Here is a 20,779-nt window from a genome sequence, read left to right as displayed (position 1 = left end):
CAAGATGCTCTGTTGCAGTTCCAGTAAGAGACAGAATGCAACTAGCTAAGGCTATGTTTACACTACACAGCTTTTAGCAACACGGCTGTGCTGCTACACCTCGCCACTAAAAGGTGTGCAGTGTAGCTGCTGTTTGTCAGCAGGAGAGAGCTCTCCTGCCAACAAAGCGCTGTTCACACCGGCGCTTGTCGTGGGCAAAACTTTTGTCTTTCGGAGGGTGGGTGTGTTTTAACACCTCTGAACAACAAACATTTTGTCTTTCACTTGCCAGTGCAAACAAAGACTAAGTTCGCTTGTGTAAGTGAGGTACAGAAGAGGAGACTGTGTATGTAAATTCCTTCAGCAATAGCTAACACATGCATTCACCCAGAGTCTATGGGCTTGTCTACATCACAAAGTTGCAGCGCTGGTGAGGGGGTTACAGCGCTGCAACTTAGGAGGTGTACACATCTGCAGGGCATCACCAGCGCTGCAACTCCCTGTTTTCAGCGCTGGCCGTACTCCCGTTTTGTCTCGGGTGTAGAGGATCCAGCGCTGGTGATCCAGCGCTGGTAATCAAGTGTAGACACTTACCAGCGCTTTTCTTGACCTCCGTGGAATAAGCAGGTATCGCAGCATACCTGAGGAAGCCCCTCTGGTAATCAAGCAGGTCTCCTTCCCCGGTTTGCTCTCGCGTTCTCCGAACCCCCGAGCAAGCAGGTCTCCTTCCCTGCGGTTTGCAGGGGGGTTCGGGGAACGCGAGAGCAAACAGCGGGGAAGCAGGTCTCCTTCCCTGCGGTTTGCTCTCGCGTTCCCCGAACCCCCGTGCAAGCAGGTCTCCTTCCCTGCGGTTTGCAGGGGGGTTCGGGGAACGCGAGAGCAAACCGCGGGGAAGCAGGTCTCCTTCCCTGGTTTGCTCTCGCGTTCCCCGAACCCCCGTGCAAACAGGTCTCCTTCCCTGCGGTTTGCTCTCGCGTTCCCCGAACCCTCCTTGAAGCCGCCCAGCAGCGCTGCAGTGTGGCCACATCTAACACCACTTGCAGCGCTGGTTGCTGTAAGTGTGGCCACTCTGCAGCGCTGGCCCTATACAGCTGTACTAATACAGCTGTAACAACCAGCGCTGCAAAATTGTAGATGTAGACATACCCTGCGCTGGTAGTAGCTATGCCACAGATTGGTATTGGCACAAAATAATGACATTTCTTGTGACTAAAATTGAAACACGTCACAATTTAATTCCAACCACTCTACTGGTTTATATGACTGTTTAAGAGAACAGCTTGTTGTGCATTCAAGTTTTTTTGTTTTGTTTTTTTCCGACTTAGCTAACAGGCTCTTAAAATTGGTTTCTCAAATCACTGTAACAAAACATGCTCCTGCTTTTAACTTATCACAACAAAAGGAAACAAAAGTTGTAATAACCTTCAATCACTAAAGCATATGTTTAAAACAGTTGGGGAATAATAACCTTGAGATTCTTCACTAATCTGAGGGTATGGCTACACTTTCAGCCGCACAGCGCTCTCGCGGCAGCGCTTTGAAGTGCGAGTGTGGTCGCAGCACCAGCGCTGGGAGAGAGCTCTCCCAGCACTGCAGGTACTCCACCTCCCCGTGGGGATTAGTTTACAGCGCTGGGAGCCGCGCTTCCAGCGCTGGAGCAGTATTTACACTGGTGCTTTGCAGCGCTGTAACTTGCTGCGCTCAGATGTGTGTTTTTTCACACCGAGTGAGAAAGTTGCAGCGCTATAAAGCGTCAGTATAGCCAAGGCCTGAGCCTCAATAATGTCTCACACCACCTAGACAGTGGGTTAGTCACTAGCATCAACTCTAGTTTACGAGGTAAAGCCACAAAGCAAAAAGGATTAATTTCACACTTGCGCATTCACAAAATCTGACATTAAAATCCAAAAAGCTAAATTGGCACATGTTGATTTAACATGCTGGATGTAGCTCTGGCACAGCAGTATCAATTTATAATGGTGTCCTTTCTGTTACCTGAATTGGCTCCCTATCAATTTCTGAATCCAATTAAAAACTTTGTCACTTCCACCTCCCTCATCACTTCCACCTCCCTCCATAGAGATGTTCCTCCAGTCTATTCCTCTATCTGGACTCCGATTACTTCATCATTTCCTCTTCTCTTCAATTCTATAGGCTTCTGTTAGAAGGGGAAAAGAGCAGGAGACAATGTCATTTATGTTGTCACAATCAGATACACCATCTGTATCTGAATATCTCCTATTTTTACCTTAAACCCTTCCTCCTCACCTTAGCACCTAGCCTATTTAGAAACTGTCAGTTGCCTCCTTCCTTTCTCTCATTCTTTTTATAAATGTGCACACATGCTTATTTACAACTTAAATTACTTCAAAATGAGAATCCAGAATCCAGGTAATCAGATACCTTGCACTACATGAAAGTTGTATTAAAATAAATAAACTGAACTATTCAGCAACAGTAATAAGAAGTACCAGCTTGAACTGCGAAGCTATAAATTCTTGCTACCCAAGTGGGTGGCATTCCCAGGTCAGGAAGAAGGTTAATATTAATGCAGGAAAATTTGCACTGCAGCTGCCCACTCTATACAATGTTTTCTGTTGCATTTAAAGTAGTACATCTTTACCCTGCTATAACGTGGTCATGGGGAGCCAAAAATCCTTACCACATTATAGCTGAAACCCTATATTGAAGTAGGGGTGGCAGGGCTCCAGCAGCGATTTAAAGAGCTCCACACAGCCCGGAACCTTTAAAGCACTGCTCGAGCCCTGCTGCTGCAGCCCCAGAAGCAGCAGCGGTGCTCCAGCGGTGATATAAAGGGCCCTGTGCTCCCTGCAGCAGCGAGAGCCCCGGACCCTTTAAAGCACTGTGAGAGCCCTGCTGCTACCGAGCTATACGCGAACCCGTGTTATATCGGGTCGCGTTATAGCGGGGTAGAGGTGTATATAAAAAAAAAAATCTCATCGTTTAGTCTACTCATTCTAGTAAAAAGGTGAACCACATTCTAGAGCATTAATATAGTGTATGAAATCTAAAGTTTTTTTTGTCTGACAATAAGTTTAAGATAGCCTGGGTTGTAAGCAAATTCCAAAGAGTCAAAACAACAGTAACAAGCTCAAAGCGTTCTCTAGTAAGGGGACCTAAGCGATCTATTTCAGCACCGTTTTAGCTTTCAATTACGGCACTAGACACTCCACTTTTTATTTTATTTTTAAACCACAGCTACAGATAACTTCCAAATGTTAATGGATGCAGCGTTGCTTTACTACATCTGCAAACAGCTAGTGCATGTGCACCTGCTGTTGCTCAAATCTTTGCCACGCAGAAACTGAGAAAAATTAAAAAGACCCCGGCCAGCTTCATTGATACTAAATCAGAACTCTCTGGACAACAGTAAAATAAAAAACTATTTTATGAGTCTGCTACTGGGGAAAACAATAAGCAGCAGCCACAGCCAATGGTGTTTAATAGGAAGGACCTCCCAAAACAGTGTTCAGAAAGAATCTCATACAAATAGCACATACTTCATTGTCATTTAGAATACAATTAGACAAATCAACATGAAAATTTACAATATTAATATTTATTCAGATAGAGACTATAACTGATGTAACTGCAGATGTGCAATAAGCATATCATATTCAAGATGACAATGTTACCAAAAGTTTTAATTTAAGCAAAGCTTGTAACTGAGAAGTTTGGCTGATGGACACAAGATTCAGCGCAGCCACCACACCAAAGTTTAAACACATATAGCTGACCTCTGGGAATTCAGCTCTAAAAATCCATTGTGAACTCAACCAAAGCACTGTACAGTCTGTGATCAAAAGCAATCCTCTGCTGTATACATCTTGTCAAGAACCACTGAATAAAATTCTAAAGTTCGTAAGAAGCCATTTTTGAGATATGACTTCCTTAAAACCAAAGGATTTTTCAAAACTGAAATTCACTTCAAATATGGGATTTTGGAAAATTAGTTATATTTCAGGTACAGCCTTAGCTATGATGCCACCATAATACTTATGGGTTAGCTCAGATACTACAGTGGAGGCTGTGTAAGTATACACATAGATAAGATTTATCATGTTACTTATGAACACTTTTACCTTTGTACTTCAAATCTAACTCATTACAGATATAGGTTGTTATCTCTAAGGAAAAAAAGAAAAAAAAAGACTTTCCATCATGTCTGTCTTTTCATAGAAGCAGCTGGGAATTTTTTTTACATTCACAATTAGTAATCGGAACAGATGCTCCAAGCTTAATTTTACACTAATGTATTCCTTGAATTAGAATACTGGAAAGTTGAAACATTTGTAGGTTGTAAAAGGTAAGGGGGCTACTTTCTTACACTTTTCCAACTATAAAAACCACAAGCCATTTTATATTTGTTCTGTACTATGCATGCAAGTGTTAGATCACAAACTCTTTGTTCTGCGTATTTTCCTACTGTACACTGCTATGTAAACTTAGATGAGTATATATTCTTTGCATGCATAGGCAAGTTAGTGCAGATAACTTGCTATGAGAAACTTTCTTGGAAGAGTCAGCATACGGGGGGTAGGGAACCACTTTTAACATGCTTACCTGGAAAATATTCAACTACTCCAAGAGTAAACTTAGATTTACTGAAACAATACATATTCATAGTAAAAATCAGTTATTTAAGGAGTTGTGTGCATGAAGTTTTTATTCGTACCACTACACAAGTCCAAATGATGCCAGAATGTAATCTCATATCAGTGACTCCATAGCTGAAATGCTTTGCCTAGAGAGGGTTTTTACCTGACCCACTAAAAACTTTCTAAAGCACCTTCTTTAAGACCAAAATTTCTCTTGCTTTGCTTCAGTGTAGAGTTTTTTTTTAAAGTAAAAAACTAAAATAGTGGTTGTGTCCCATGTTTATCTCCCACTGTGTATAGCAGTTTTCCACATATGTGGAGATGATATAATCTGGTGAATAGAAATGTGATTTATGGTCTCTTTGCATTGCATGTGAACCTGAAGCTAGGGTGGGAAAGTGGGTAATTCCGCTGTTTCACTATCTGAGGTGCTCAAATGCCATAGAGAAGACTGGAGAGCTAAGTACAGCTAGATAAGATTAGGTTATGTTCAGCTGGACCCTCCCATTTATTTGGAGCTGCAAAGACTGAATATAGTATTTGGATTTGCGGTCTTGTGGGAGATATTAGCAACTTCTTTGAGTTTACCAATATGGAGAGTTTTTAAACCCCTTTTGCTGGTAGTGTTTTGTTGGAAGGAACCAGAAGCCTTTATAATCTTAGAAGCTTGCAGATATTCTTCAAACCTACCCTTCCTGGAGTGTCAAACTGCTGTGAGAAAATTTCTGGTTGAAGACAATGACACCTATGGCTACATCTCTCTGCGTAGAGCTTTTGTTCCACTCATTCATTGCAAGTAACAAAAGCTGGACAACCACTTATGTTTCACCCAGCATCTGCTCTTAATAGAGGTGGAACTATGAGAAAAAGAGGATGCAGCAGGGAGCAGAAAATGTCAAAGGAAAAACAGTAGCATGCTGTATGTGCATGTGCGTGTTTTTAAGAGGATTGTTCATATGACTGAGGTTAACTTCTGCACCTGTGTTTTTCTCCAGTAAGTCACTTTTTATTTTACCCTTCTTTACTTGAAGTACAGCCATTTTCTGACCATAATCACATGTTGTAACATTTAATTACACTTTTCATACTGAGGAAATTTGAGTTTCTCTTTTTCAGATATAAGTATCTGGGCTAGAAACGTAGAATTCTGATATGGTACAGTTCAGATCAAATATCCTGCATCTGGGAATTTTCAGATTCAGTGGTATATATGGACCTGTCTACATATAGCACTGTGACACATGGCTAGAAAGGGTTAAGCATCCTGCAAAATAAATAACCCTCAAAAGACATGTGGGGAGATAATGTTTGTGTTTTTGTGCATTTACATATGTATGTGTAGGGTCAACAACGAAATCAACAGCCCCCGTCTATGCTATATTCTGATACCATTTGAATGAATTGTAAACATGGCATATCTTGGTATTCATCTCTCTTTGAAATGTACTGTGAATGGTGGAAAAACAAACAAATGGTCTTATGTTAATTCTTGTGGTTAAGTATGGTGGTGACCTCCTTCAAAGTCATCCCAATTATAAAACCTAAATCTATTTTCCCCCAATACTAATTTTTCCCTACTGTTACTCACACCTTCTTGTCATCTGTCTGAAATGGACCACTCTCATTACCACTTCAAAAGTTATCTTTCTTCTCTTGGTATCCTGCTGTTAAGTGAATTGTCTCCTTAGACTGACTTCATACTTGGGAAGGCAACTCCAATCCTTTCATGTATTTATACCTGCTCCTGTATTTTCCACTTCATGCATCTGATGAAGTGTGTCCTAGCCCACGAAAACTTATGCCCAAATAAATTTGTTAGTCTCTAAGCTGCCACAAGGACTCGTTTTTGCTGATACAGACTAACACGACTACCACTCTGAAACCTAATTATCTTTTGTCTCCCCCCCCCCTCCACCCAGGAAATCCCAACCTGTCAAAGAAGACATTAAATTGTACAAAAGATACTTGGGCTCTGATTCAGTTATCTCAGATCTGCTTAAACTTCATTGCGGAAGTTTGAGTCACAAGACTGAGGTCCCAGTTATGCTGGTACGTCCTGAACATGAGATTTGGATATTAGACTATGACTTGTGAACTGAATTCTAAAGGAACTCTTTGCAAGTAGATCTCTGCTATGAATCTGAACCTAAATGAACTGAACTCATGTCTGTATGTATAATGATCTTTTAACTGTCCTCTCTTTTGTTTTTTAATAAATCTTAGTTTAGTTAATAAGACTTGGCTGTAGCATGCATTTGAGTAAGGTCTGGAACATTCATTAGCCTGGGAGGTAATGTGTTGGATCCTTTGGGATTGGTAGAACCTGTTCTTTTATGTGATGAAATAACATTTACAAAAATTTTCATCATATTTGACATGGATACCTGGATGGAGGCCTGAGGCTGGATCACTTTAAGGGAATTGTTTTGTTTGGACTTCTGAGTAACCAGTAAGGAAATAAAGAAGCTGTTTTATCCTGGCTTGGTGAATTTAAGTATTGAAATATCTACCAGCTTTATGGGGATTGTCTGCCCCATTCTTTGCAGTTCACCCCTAATTGAGTGACCACAGCTGGCTCCCCAACAGGACCCTGGTCACAAGCACCTACAACAATTGTGTCCCAACAATGACTGCACCTTAGGACACTACATTAATACAAGTAACCAGTTGTGTTCCTGGCTTCCCTATTAGGGTTCCAACTTCCTGCAAATTCTTATAACATTCCCAGTGAAACACATGAAAAAAAATTTAACTTCACCTAGAGGACTCCTCAAGCAACTGCTCAGGGGTTGCTTCTCCTACAGAAATGCAGTCCAGGCTGTAAAGGAAAATGCCAATGCTAGGAATTCCTGATAGAGCGGGTGGCCATTTAGTTTAATAGCTGGAAAAGGGAAAACAGCAGCAAGACCATATCCTTTGGAAAAACTGCAGACAAGCGATCCCCAACAAATTCCTTCTATTGAACGGAACAGACCCCTTGAATGGAACACTGGAGGTGGAGTCCATTAGCTGGGAACTAAAAAGCCCCTTTCTCCTCCATAGCCTAAACCAAATTGGGTGTTTATGCAATATTTTCTGACTTGCAGCACTGAAAGAATTTCACTTTACTACCACCCTGTTTTGCTAACATTCTATAATCACTTAGATCCAATATCAATGTTTTCTACTGAACACTAATAATGAAATTAGTATTCCCTCAAAAAGTATTTTAAAAAGCTCAGGTTTTACACTATGTAGCAAGGAAAAGCAAGAAAAGATTACACGGTAAAAGCTACTACCTGATGTTAGAAAACAGAGGACAAAATGGACTATCCGATTTAGGGTTAGGAAGACAAAACTTGAGAGACATGATCTTAAGAGCTCTTAGAAGTGCACTGCTCAGAAAATATATTAATTTTAACAGTTCTGCCTATATAAGCAAAAATCAATCATTTCTATTTTACTATGTATTTGCTGATGAGTATTTACATGGCCACTACAGAAAATACACAATGACTTCTCAAATGGTGCAATTAAATTTTTTGCAATTGTCCCTGTCTCAAAAACTGCCAGTTTCAGAGACATCTTTAAAAAGAACAGGAGTACTTGTGGCACCTTAGAGACTAACAAATTTATTTCAGCATGAGCTTTCGTGAGCTACAGCTCACTTCTTCAGATGCACAGAATGGAACACACAGATAGGAGATATTTATACATACAGAGAACATGCAAAGGTGGAGTATGCATACCAACAGGAAGAGCCTAATCAATTGAGATGACCTATCATCAGCAGGAGAAAAAAAAAAAAAACTTTTGAAGTGATAATTAAGATGACCCATAGAAGTTGTGAGGAGAACATAGGGAAATAGATTCAATTAGTGTAATGACCCAACCATTCCCAGTCTCTGTTTAAGCCTGAGTTAATTGTATCTAATTTGCATAGTAATTCGAGTTCAGCAGTCTCTCTTTGGAGTCTGTTTTTGAAGTTTTTTTTTGTTGCAAAATTGCCTTCAAGTCTGTCACTGAGTGGTTAGAGAAGTTGAAGTGTTCTCCCACTGGTTTTTCAATGTTATGATTCCTGATGTCAGATTTGTGTCCATTTATTCTTTTGCGTAGAGACTGTCCGGTTTGGCCAATGTACAAGGCAGAGGGGCATTGCTGACACAATATGGCATATATCACGTTGGTAGATGTGCAGGTGAATAAGCCCCTGATGGCATGGCTGATGTGATTAGGTCCTATGATGGCGTCACTTGAATAGATATGTAGACAGAACTGGCATCGGGCTTTGTTGCAAGGATAGGTTCCTGGGTTAGTGTTTATGTTGTATGGTGTGCGGTTGCTGGTGAGTATTTGCTTCAGGTTGGGAGGCTGTCTATAAGCGAGGACTGGCCTGTCTCCCAAGATCTGTGAGAGTGAGGGATCATCTTTAAGTATAGGTTGTGGATCTTTGATGATGCGCTGGAGAGGTTTTAGTTGGGGGCTGTAGGTGATGGCTAGTGGCCTTCTATTAATTTTCTTTGTTGGGCCTGTCCTGTAGTAGGTGGCTTCTGGGTACTCTTCCGGCTCTGTCAATCTGTTTTTTCACTTCAGCAGGTGGGTATTGTAGTTTTAAGAATGACCGGAAACCCACTGACCGCTATACTTACCTACAAGCCTCCAGCTTCCATCCAGGACACACCACACGATCCATTGTCTACAGCCAAGCTCTAAGATACAACCATGTTTGCTCCAATCCCTCAGACAGAGATAAACACCTACAAGATCTCTATCAAGCATTCTTAAAACTACTTGCGGATACAGACTAACACGGCTGCCACTCTGAAAAGAGACATCTTTACCACTTTCAGCTGAAAGACTGTCCCCAGGTGTTCTATTTTCTGAATTGTTTGTATAAATGCAGATTTTTATACAATGTTGAACAGTACAAACTAATACACCACTACCTCTATATAATGCCACCTGATATAACACAAATTTGGATATAATGCAGTAAAGCAGTGCTCCAGGCAGGCAGGGCTGCGCACTCCAGGGAATCAACGCAAGTTCAATATAACACGGTTTCACGTATAATGCGCTAAGATGTTTTGGCTCCCAAGGACAGCATTATATCAAGGTAGAGGTGTAATTAACAAGGCCTCAGATGAGTTCACATTCTGCTGACAGATGACACATGAAACAATACTACAATTACTTTGCTCTTTGATTAAAGATTAGATACCCTCCCCCCTGCCATGCCTTCATGTTTAAAATGAGAAAGTAAAATCCAAGGAACAAAAAAATGCATGATTATTGTACGTACGTAAAATTTAAAAGCAAAATCTATTTCCACCCTTAATTCTAAATAATGCTAAAGTGGTATACATTAAAAGGGGATTTATTCAAATGAGTTTAGAGATGGTAAATAATCACTTAAAAATAAACAAACATAGGTATTTCAAAAGATTACTTTCATCCTGGTCAGATAAAACTGTGCGCACTTTGATAGGGATACTGCCATATTTTAATAGAACAAAATCAAGTCCTATTTGAAATTAATTATTGATCATCCCAAATTGTTAGATTAAATTTTTTAAAACCAATTATTCTAAAATAAGTTAGTTGGAACAGTCACAGTTATAAAAGTAATTAAATCCATAAATAATTTGCTCTGTTTAGATAACTGACTAAGGAAATTTGTTATTACAGATGCACAATAAAATCCTAATTGAACTTCAAAATGTGCGACTACTGCTATTTAATGTATTTAATAATTTATTAACATGAAAAAACAGCTTTTTGAAAAGTACATACCCCATTAAAAAGAAACAAAGCAATTATCACAGCTGCTATAGAAAATAGGCAAGTACTTAACCCGTATAACACCCAGAATGTGTAGTTCTATCAGCATTACCGAATACACCAAATTAGGTATGATAAAAATAAAAATCTAGCCTGGCACTAGAAAGAAAAGGATTATCCAATTATCTATAAACTGCACACAGCTTCAGAGATTCAAAGTACTGCATTTCTGAAACTGCTTTTGAACAGACCCCTAAATCTTTCTATTTACTTATCATTATTGTTATTTTTATTATTTTCTCTGGAGTATGGACCTTGACAAAAAATAACTGACTACCTTGATATAATCTGACCTCCTGCACACTGCAGATCACAGAACCTCACCCACCCATGCCTGTAACAGGCCTCTAACTTCTGACCGAGTTACTGAAGTTCTCAAATCATGCTTTAAAGACTTCAAATTACAGAGAATCCATCATTTACACTAGTTTAAACCTGCAAGTGACCTTTGCCACATGCTGCAGAGGAAGATGAAAACCCCCCCAGGGTCTGTAAATCTGACCTGGGGGAAAGTTCCTTCCAGACCCCAAATATGGTGATCAGTTAGACCCAGAGCATGTGGACAAGACCCATCAGACACACACTTGTGAAAGAATTCCTAAAGTAACTCCTGGCCCTCTTCACCTTTTTAATTTCCTCAGTTCTTAAAGCATTTGTGTTTGAATTACTAGCTCCTCTGATAAATTCTCACACAAAGTAGTAACTCTCAAATGATCAGTTTGAGCAAAGACACTAAGGGCATGTCTACACTTGCCAGTTAAAGCGGGAAAAGCCCCTTTTTTGTGCAAAAACCATAGGAGCGTCTACACTTGTCAATGACTTTTTGTGGTGAAACTCAGAAATTTCACCGCAAAAGGAAACCACCTCCAGCTTAACGGTGATGATTTTGCAGTGACGTGCAAGTGAAAACACATTCTTCCTGTTTACATGGCTTTTAACTTTCTGAGGATATCCCACAGTACTTAGGTGACCAATCTAGCCAGCAGCTCTGCTGCTCTGATGCCAGGTAAAGATATTGACCCCACCCCCTGTAAAGCCCGGGGAACTTTGAAACTGCCCTTCCTGCTTTCCTGGCAAGTGCTCACTTATCTGGCCAAGTGATAATGCCTACTAAAGGAAGCAAAGGATCCCCTGCCTGGAGCAATGCTGAGCTACTGGAGCTTATCAGTGTTTGGGGAGAAGAGGCTGTGCAGGGACCGAAGATGCCCCACGATCACCCCCACCAGACCCATCATCAAACTGGAGAGCACTGCAATGTAGGATAGCTGCCCTAGAATGGAGTGATACTATTGTAAACACACACTGATGCCTAAGGAATTAAGTGAGTACACAATACAAAGGAAACTCTTTTCTTTTACAGGTACTTAAAAAGACCCCCGCCCCGAAAGATAAAAGCTTTGCAGATGTTAGTGGCAATTTGAACACGGTTTTGTTGTCAGGGAAGTAATCAGACATGGGTTGCAGGGGACAGTATTGATGGGGAATGGAGCAGACCCTGGGAACAGGAGTCCCTGTGTCAGGGTGCAATGCAACTCATCTGGCCCAATCACGCTCCACCCCACACCACTCTGCTCTGCTTACTACCTCCCCTTAGACTGTGGGACCTGGATGCAATCTGACTGGCCAGTGGAGAAGCAGTAAACAGAGCTGGGTAGCCTAAATGCTAAGCCCCTTCCCTGCAGGCATAATGGAGGAGTGGCTGGGTCAAATTCAAGTGGAACTGCAACCTGGCACATAGGCTCTTGCTCTTAGGCCTGAGCTTGTGTCAGTGAGGGAGCAAAGCAGAGACTGGAAGCAGCAAAGACAAAACGTTGACATTTATGTTTTTGTTATTTTTGTTTATCAATCCTAGGCTTTTCTGCACACTAAAAAGGTTGAAGAGTTATGTTTAAACTGTTTGTGGAGGCTTTTCTGGGTGGGGGTGTATTTAAATGTTATCGGATAAGGGTCTTTTCTATTTAAGAAAACTTCCGTTTTACATGTTAATACATGGTTAATTGTATGTTAACATGCTGTATTTTAGCAAACATTTTGAGTCATGCAATCCATGGCCTCCAAAAAGTGCACAGCCCTTCAAAGGGTTTTTAATGGATTTTGTAGCCATCTATCACCTTAAAGTTGCCCATCCCTACAGTAAGCAGTCCTACAGAAGAGGCAACACAAATGCAATGTGCAGTGGGGGTAAACTCTGGTTTGAAAAATTAACTTGAAGTTTGTCCTAGCAAGTGATGGAACCTAAACCACTAATATCTGCCAAAGTTCAGAACTTCCGTTATGAAAAAATAGTTTGTACTCTTCTGGGTGCAAAATAATAGTTCCAAATATGAATGTAATGTAAGTCAATACAGTGTCATTTGTGTGTGTCAGCACACTATTACAGTGACTCTGCTGTCACTCAGCTATGGTAAGGAGAACTAGAGTGAAACTAACAAGACTACAGTTGCAATACCACTATTTCAGAAAATATGGATAGAAGTGGAACTGTCAAGAATCATGCCAATTTCAAGATAGCATTAATTGACAAAGCTACAAGCAGCAAAAGAAACAAACAGTTGTACTATTCACCATAGAGGAAGACATAACAGAGGTTAGGTGGGAAGTACTGTAGCAGAGGCCTCCTTCTGACAGCAGCTTGGAGGCCACTGAAGAGGGAAAAGGTATTCATTTCATATTTAAATGGAAATCCTTCTTCACAGCTGCCAGGAAGCCCTTGAAGTGGACAAAAAGATATGAGTACTAGGTAGCCAGTATGAAGTGGTGCATCAAAAACTCCTAGTAGCCAGGGACAGATACAAAAGACTGAGCCCCCTGAGCAAGGTCCAGAGAATACCTTGGTATAAATTCCAGGACCCTCTCCTTTTGCCCAACAGCATGTGGTGGCAGAGAGTTAAGAGTTCTAGCTAGAACAAAGTCCCCAGACCTTACTGATGCAGGCTCTTCAGTCTTCCCAGACTCTTGCACCCATCCCTGCAATATCTGAGCACATGAGCTAACAGGTTTATAGGAGTATTCTGACTAGTAGATTTGGTAAATTGTTCAAGACATCAGATGAATCTTCCATAAATCTAATTACTACTCAGCTTTGACACAGACTTATATCTTCAAAAGAAATAAGTCTAGCACAACTGGACTGTGAGGACCAGCAGTAAAAATCAGTGGAGAGGAAAGAATCTTCCCTATAATTGCAAAAAGAGAAATACCTAAAAGGGCCGGTGGGAGGAGAGAAGAGAAGGGGACAGGAAAGACAGAAAAGGTGAACACTATAAACTTTAAAAGGAAAAGTTATATTTAATATTTTTCAAGTAAATTTTCTGAAATTTGACACCACGAAAAAAAGCACAATTTTTAGAAATTTTCCCCAATGAAATTATATTGCTGTAGGCACATATATCAACTTGTGTTGTCTGTAGAGGAAATATGTGAGACAACACTATTAAAGAGCCACTAAAAATATTTCTAACCCTGTAAACATGCTCACTGGGCTGCTTACATATTTTAAAAAACTTTAAAAGCTAAGACAAACACAAACTGACCTAAGCACAAATTTTCAGATTAGTATTCTGCTACAATCTTGATTTTAAAAACATCATTTTACTTGAGAATTATCTGTTGCAGCATTAAATACCTTTATTTCCCTTGTAATTCAGTGTCCTAAACTGATTGTGTCGCACCTAATTTCAATATGGAACTAAAAATTGTCAAAGAATTGTTAATATTGCACTAAAAACGAGACTCCATTAGGAATGTTATATGCCACAGAGTTTTTTTCACTTTGTAACAATAAGTAAAACGTCTTCTTACACATAAACTTACGTTAGGATTGTTCCGTTCATGTTACTCCACAAATAAGATTTAACCACAAAAATTAAAACAATCTAATTTGTAACTGGCTCTTACATCAACTACCAAAGCACTATAACCAGCTTGAGACAAAGTAGTATTACTTTCTGCTTCAACGTATACTGCAAATTGAGTTGTAAGAAATAACTAGAGTACCAAAACAAAAAAAAATAAAATAACCCAAAGAGACTACAGAAAAATTGCTATAATGAAATTGGATTCTTACCCTACGCATGGCTTCCTCCTCCTCTTGACGCTTTTCATAGTGTGCAAAGTCATCAAAGATTGAGGTGGTATGCTTGAAAGTAGCAATTATTTTAAGCACTTGCTTGGCTTTTTCTAGGGGTACCTCTTGAGTGTCCCTCGAATTGGTAACTGGTTTGTTGTCATTGTTTTCCAAACGAATGTGCCGCAGCTGGTTATTGGGAACGTCTTTGACAAAGATCCACTTAACATCAAACTTCCCCTTCCACTTATCCTGAGACCAGACTCCGGCATATGCATTGTAGTCCACAACAGACTTCATCTCAGCCACTCCACAAAAGTGTCCACTGCCATTCACACTGAAGAGTAAATAGAGTGGACCTTTCCCATTCAGGGAACGGTAAGCAGCATCCAAGCGTTTATTACCATGTTCAGTACTACACCAGATAGAGTATTTAATGGAGCGGTGTATATCGTCCTCCGAATAGCTTTTGATTATAAACACACGTCCATTCTTCAGATTCCAATCAAAGTCTTTGGGATTATAGTTGTTTATGGCCTTTAGTTTCTCCAGTACTGGGTGCACCTCTACACCAGGTGAAGAGCTGACAGGTACAACACCTAAGCCAAAGTTTTCGCTGCCAGCTCCTCCATTGTTCTGGCTGAAGCCCACGCCCCTGTTACGAGGAGCTATCCAGCGGTTTTGCAGCTGCTGTTGCTGCTGCAACTGGTGAGGCTGGGCCTGCTGCTGAGGTCCTTGTTGCTGCTGTGGTTGTGGTGGCTGAGGCTGCTGTTGAGGCAGTTGGCTTTGCACCAATGGTGGTGGTTGAATTAATGGCTGAGGCTGCTGTATTATAGTCTGAGGAGGCAGTATTGGCTGGGAAGGGGGTGCTTTTACCATGGATCCTTTCTCATCCCAAGTTCCAATGTTCATGTTGTGTTTTATAGGAGGCGGTGGTACAGCAGGGCCCCCAATTCCCACATTACCCTTAGGTTTGAGTTTCGGTTGAGGTTTAGCAGGCTTCCTAGCGATGGCAGCCCAGGAGGTTGGTTTAGGTGCTGAACTGCTAACTGGGGGCACACTATTTGCTGCAATGCTTGTCATACCTGTACTGCTCAGAGCTGAACCTACAGTTTTTGTCACAGCAGCTGTCATATCCCCACCAATTTTCAGTCCAGTCATGCCTTGCTCAATGCTGCTAATCCCAGGCACCTTGCTCAAAGTATCATTGCCAAATCCAGCCTGTCCATCTGCTATGGCTCTACCAAGAGAGCTAGGTGGATAGCCATAGCTGCTGCTATAAGCAGAGCTTTGCGTTGATTGTCCCTGAGATCCACTTGTCCCCCATGTAGAGAAATCTGCATTCCCAGGAAAAAAATTAAATCCATGTTGACCAAGGAATGGAGGGGTATTTCCTAAAGCCCCAGGTTGACTAAACACACCATCAGGTATATAGTGATGTTCACCATTGCTCATCTGTCCATAGGTTGTCAAGTATGGCATTGGAGGGTCACCTGCAGTGGACCATGCTGCTTCACTTAGAGAATATGGAAATCCAATGGATGGAGCATAATAACTAGGCATGTATGGGTCTGACATTGGTGGATAGCTGTTACTCTGTAAGAAAATAAAGTAAAATCAGCAGTGGAACTTTCCATCATCAAAATAATTCAAGGGAAAATGGCAGGTATCAGACAACAAATAATGTTGATGCTCTATTTACAATATTCCCTTTTCCTTTAAGGCTACAGAAATCTCAAACAGATTTTTATCTGAGATTATATGGAAATATACCTATCTCATAGAACTGGAAGGGACCCTGAAAGGTCATTGAGTTCAATCCCCTGCCTTCACTAGCAGGACCAAGTACTGATTTTGCCCCACATCTCTACGTGGCCCCCTCAAGGATTGAACTCACAACCCTAGGTTTAGCAGGCCAATGCTCAAACCACTGAGCTATCCCTTTGAGCCTCACATGCATAAAGTTTATTTTTTCAAAGTTCACTTTAGTGTAAATCCACCTTTTTCTCTAGTAAAAAATTACATACAGTAAAACCTCAGAGTTATGAATACCTGAGAAATGGAGGTTGTTCATAACTCTGAAACGTTTGCAACTCTGAACAAAATGTTATAGTTGTTCTACCAAACGTTTACAACTGAACATTGACTTAATATAGCTTCGAAGCTTTAATATGCAGAAGAAAAATGTTGCTTTTAACCTTAATTTAAATGAAAAGAGCAAAGTTTCCATACCCTGTCCAAACCTTTTTTTTTTTTTTTAAACTTCCCATTTTTTTAGTACTTTTTTAGTACATTTAACCCAGTACTATACTGTATTTGCATTCTCCCACCCCCTCTTTGGTCTCTGCTGCTGCCAGATTGCATGCTTCCGTTTCCAAATGAGGGGAGTGAGCGGTCAGTTCATAACTCTAATGTTCGCAACTCTGAGATTCTACTGTATGTAATATCAATCAGAGTCATCCTAAAGTCTACTATGGGTATGGTGATGTTAATCTTTGACTATAGATAGGCATGGAAGGATGAGGGTTTTTTTACTGGTAAATATCAGTAAGCGCTGAGTTCACTGCCTACATACAAGCTAACAAAAAAATTCCTTTTGATAACAGAAATTTACAAATCTGCAAAGAAAGAAAAATGCTGCTTGAGAATTTAAGGGTTTGATTTAAGAATATCAGTATATTTTGACAAGTAATGTTGACAATGTACTTTTTAATAGTTATAAAGCTTTAACTTTTTGAATCTCAACATCTAGTGTCATTAAATTGTCGGATTCTACCAGGGTCTGACACTCACAATACCACCTGTATCTTAAAAAAAATGCTTAAAAATAAACATTGATATCTGTCAATTTAAAAAACAAAACTGAATTCTGCCACACCTAGTTACAGACTGATAAAGAACTTGAGAAATTCAGTGCTTAATATATTAAGCAAGATTAAAGGTATCCATATGTGAAAAAGAATCTATTCAACTAACTTGAAGAAGATCTTCAGTAGAGATGGAAATGCTTCATGCAAGTGCTGAGAGACTATTATAACACAGGTACATACAATCTGCAGAACTCACATGTTGTTACATTAGTTGTATTTGTTATAAGCAGCTCTTTCTTCATACACAAACCCAGTCTCGACAGGCCTTACAATATTTTGTATTACTTAAATATACATGGATTCCTGAAATCCAACTGGTAGCAAAAGAGGTCTCAGAATATTCAGTGTTTTACCAACTAACACTAAGTAACACATTTAAAAGCAAGCAATAAACCATAACAAGGTGTGAATTCCAACATGAATCCAAATATTGGACACTCCAAGGCCTAGTCATGTATTACTGCACTTAAAAATAATGAGAAAAGCTTACAATTATTTTAAGTTTACTGTATTTTAGAAAATAAGTTTCAAACAAGGGCCTTATCCAATCCTTATAATTAGAATCATGCTAGCTATAAGTAAGAGAAACATAAGGATATTCATCAGTAAATATCTACATTGTGTATACCATCTAAATTTAAAAGTTCAAACCTGGGCATGCAAAATTACACTACCAAATCAAATTTATTCTTAACAGCAAAGGGACTAAACTAAGGTATTTTTAAATAAAAAGTAGCTCAACAAATTAAAAAATAAGACAACATAATTTGTAAATATGACTGCAGTTTTCTTATATTTGTTTCTTGCTGAGGTTCTCATTACTATTAAAATGAAATTATGTTCAGTGCTTCGTGGGAGAACACTCGGGTGTCTATTCAGTTCTGGATAAGAGATTATAAAAAGTACTCATGCATCTCATAAAAACAGTCCCACAATATTTATAACATCAAACATATGATTCAATTCAATGGTCTAGAGAAGTAATGCAAAATTTGCATGTTGAGTTCACTCCCAGATCCCAGGGCTCATGGAATAAAGGCGCTGAGGAAGCAAAGCATTCAGCTCTTTGAAAGGTATAGCTCAAATCACTTTAAAGACTCCCTTCAGATGACTCAAGTGGCATTGATTGGTTTGCAGAGATGCCACTTCCCATCTTCCTCCCACAGAAAACAGCCCAGTGTTGTAATATCAAAGCAGGTGAGAAGGAAAGGAAAACCCCAAAATCCATTTCAACCACCTTCACTCCTTCCTCCATCCCAAAAAGGGTATACTGGAACTTTCAGGTTTACCTTAATTATTGAATTAAATGTTTTAATAAAAAATTAATTTAGTATTACAAAAGATGGAGGATCCCCAGTCCAGAAAGTGAAGTCATCCATTTACTGGCAGAAAACTTACACAACAGGCAATATTAAAACTTCAGAGGTCTTGATTATGCTATAAATTGTATATTAATAACTCCCATTGACTTCAGTGGAAATCATGTGTACACCATTACTATTACCTAGGGACCCAGGCACTATTGTCTTAACAATATAGCAGGGGTATACCGAACTCAGTTAGAAGGCAAAAAAGTAAAGGATACATCTGATTCTAGAATGCATACGTATGCATATTTATCTTGGACACACAGAACCGATTAAACTTAATCTGATCCTTTACTTGAAGCTTCACAAGAACGTTACTATTAAAAATATGACATGTTTTAGACCAATTACAGGCTAAGCATTAAGTTATATTTCAAACATGCAAATTGGTGTATGAGGAAAGCTTAGCTACACAAACTCTGAATATACTTCAGAATAGCAATGAATGCTCACCTGATTTGTCTGGCTACTTAGATATGGCTCAAAGTCATCATCATTTACTGCATCCTTTTGATGAATCGAACCGTTTTGTACTGAAACTGAAAAGCGAGCTTGTATTAGACACTCTCGTAGAATTGTGGTGGTGTAACTTACATTCAAAACAAAAAATAGTTTGGTCTTATTTTCTACTAAATTGTCATCTGTATGGTGAACTGCCTGTTCTCTTGTTTTTTAATAAGCAAAACATCTTGTACTGATTCAATTACCAGGACTTCGTTACATTTCAGATCTCAGAAGTGTTTAAAAGCTGGTATATGATATTTGTCTCTGAGAGAGAAAACCACCTAAAACCTAGGCTATTGAATCAAATGAGGTAACAAAATTTGATGACAGATATATACATACAGTATTCACAAAAGAACAGCAAGTAAGTTTTGCTTGTAAGATTTAATTCAAGATAATTTCATTAAACTATATATGTTATAAAGTACTTGTTACAAATAATCAGGTAGACGGGTTCTCTTCTGTTTAATCCTACACTGCATTGTTGCATCAATTTTAATGAGTGCTTAGATGACAGTTCTTAGAAAGTAATCCAATGAAGAAACAACAGTGTCTTATAGCTCAGCTCAATATTTACAAATACTTTTTAGGAAGGAAAACTTATGTTTCATGAATGACAGAGGTCTGATGGTTTACAAATCGCTTTTTTTCTGTGATAAAGCACCTGCAGACACACTCACTTGGCATAATTTCACAGTGCAGGAGTGTGTCAGAGCGAACCACTTTTCTCTGCCATCATAAGGAGGACAAAAAAACCAAACAAATGAATTCAGCATTATTGTCTGCAGAAAACTAGTACAATGAAGAACAAACCAAACTGTCATGTCACAGCTCAGTTTATAACTCTACTAAACTGCTTAAGGGTTAAAGTTCCCTGTTTCTCAGAGCTTCACATTTATACTACTATGGTCATAGTGCTATTTCCACTTTTTTTGGGAGGGGGGAGGAGAAATCTATGTTACTTTCACTGCAAGAGGAAATTTGCCATACCAAGTTTGTATAACACAGTAAACACACTTTTTAAAACTGTATAATATATAGCATAATGAGTACTCAAAGATTTAGGAAAGCAAGTTCCATTAGCTCAGGAAGTTCACAATCTAAGGGCAAAATCCTCTGGGAAAAAACGTGACTACCTGGGAGGAATGAATACATTTCCCAGTTCCTTCCAAACATGGACAGCTTGGAACCAGTGCAAAGCGAGTGGCTCAACAGGTGGACAGAAAGATTATGCAAATGAGCTCCTTATCCACCCCCTTTGGCTCCTACTCTGCTATCCCCTGCAACCTCGTAGTAACACTAGCAAGGAAAGAGGAGAAAGAAGCAAGAGCTGAGTCCCTGAAGTGATGTTACCCTCACTCCCAACACGCTTCCTGCCACCAGTCGGGATATCCCATTCTCCCCTTTCCTCTGGGATTCCACCTTCTGATTCTAGGGTAACACAAGACCTTCCTAATCACTCAATCTCTCCCTCAAAAATGCCGGATGGCTCTCATTTTTTTAAAATTTTGTTTAGAAACAATATTATGAAGTTTCCACCACTTCCAATGGGAG

General features: G+C 39.6%; 1 protein-coding gene across 2 annotated transcripts in view; it reads right to left on the bottom strand.

Annotated features, from left to right (window-relative positions):
- The window catches only part of YTHDF3 (YTH N6-methyladenosine RNA binding protein F3), a 45,811-nt gene that overhangs the window by 15,495 nt on the left and 9,537 nt on the right, over positions 1 to 20,779 (bottom strand). Inside the window, exons 3-5 of one of the 2 annotated variants that reach the window (XM_050940953.1) lie at positions 19,906 to 19,954; positions 19,175 to 19,260; positions 14,485 to 16,080 (exon numbers count right to left, since the gene is read on the bottom strand). In XM_050940953.1, coding sequence (XP_050796910.1) covers positions 14,485 to 16,080; positions 19,175 to 19,260; positions 19,906 to 19,912 — 1,689 coding nt within the window. In that variant the 5' untranslated portion in view covers positions 19,913 to 19,954. The remainder of the gene's footprint in view (positions 1 to 14,484; positions 16,081 to 19,174; positions 19,261 to 19,905; positions 19,955 to 20,779) is intronic. The other variant, XM_050940952.1, reaches the window with a different exon arrangement.

This window comes from Gopherus flavomarginatus, chromosome 2, assembly GCF_025201925.1.
Source record: "Gopherus flavomarginatus isolate rGopFla2 chromosome 2, rGopFla2.mat.asm, whole genome shotgun sequence".
Classification (NCBI taxonomy): Eukaryota; Metazoa; Chordata; order Testudines; family Testudinidae; genus Gopherus; species Gopherus flavomarginatus.
Note: the sequence above shows the minus strand (reverse complement) of the source record. Positions and strands in the feature narration are given on the sequence as shown.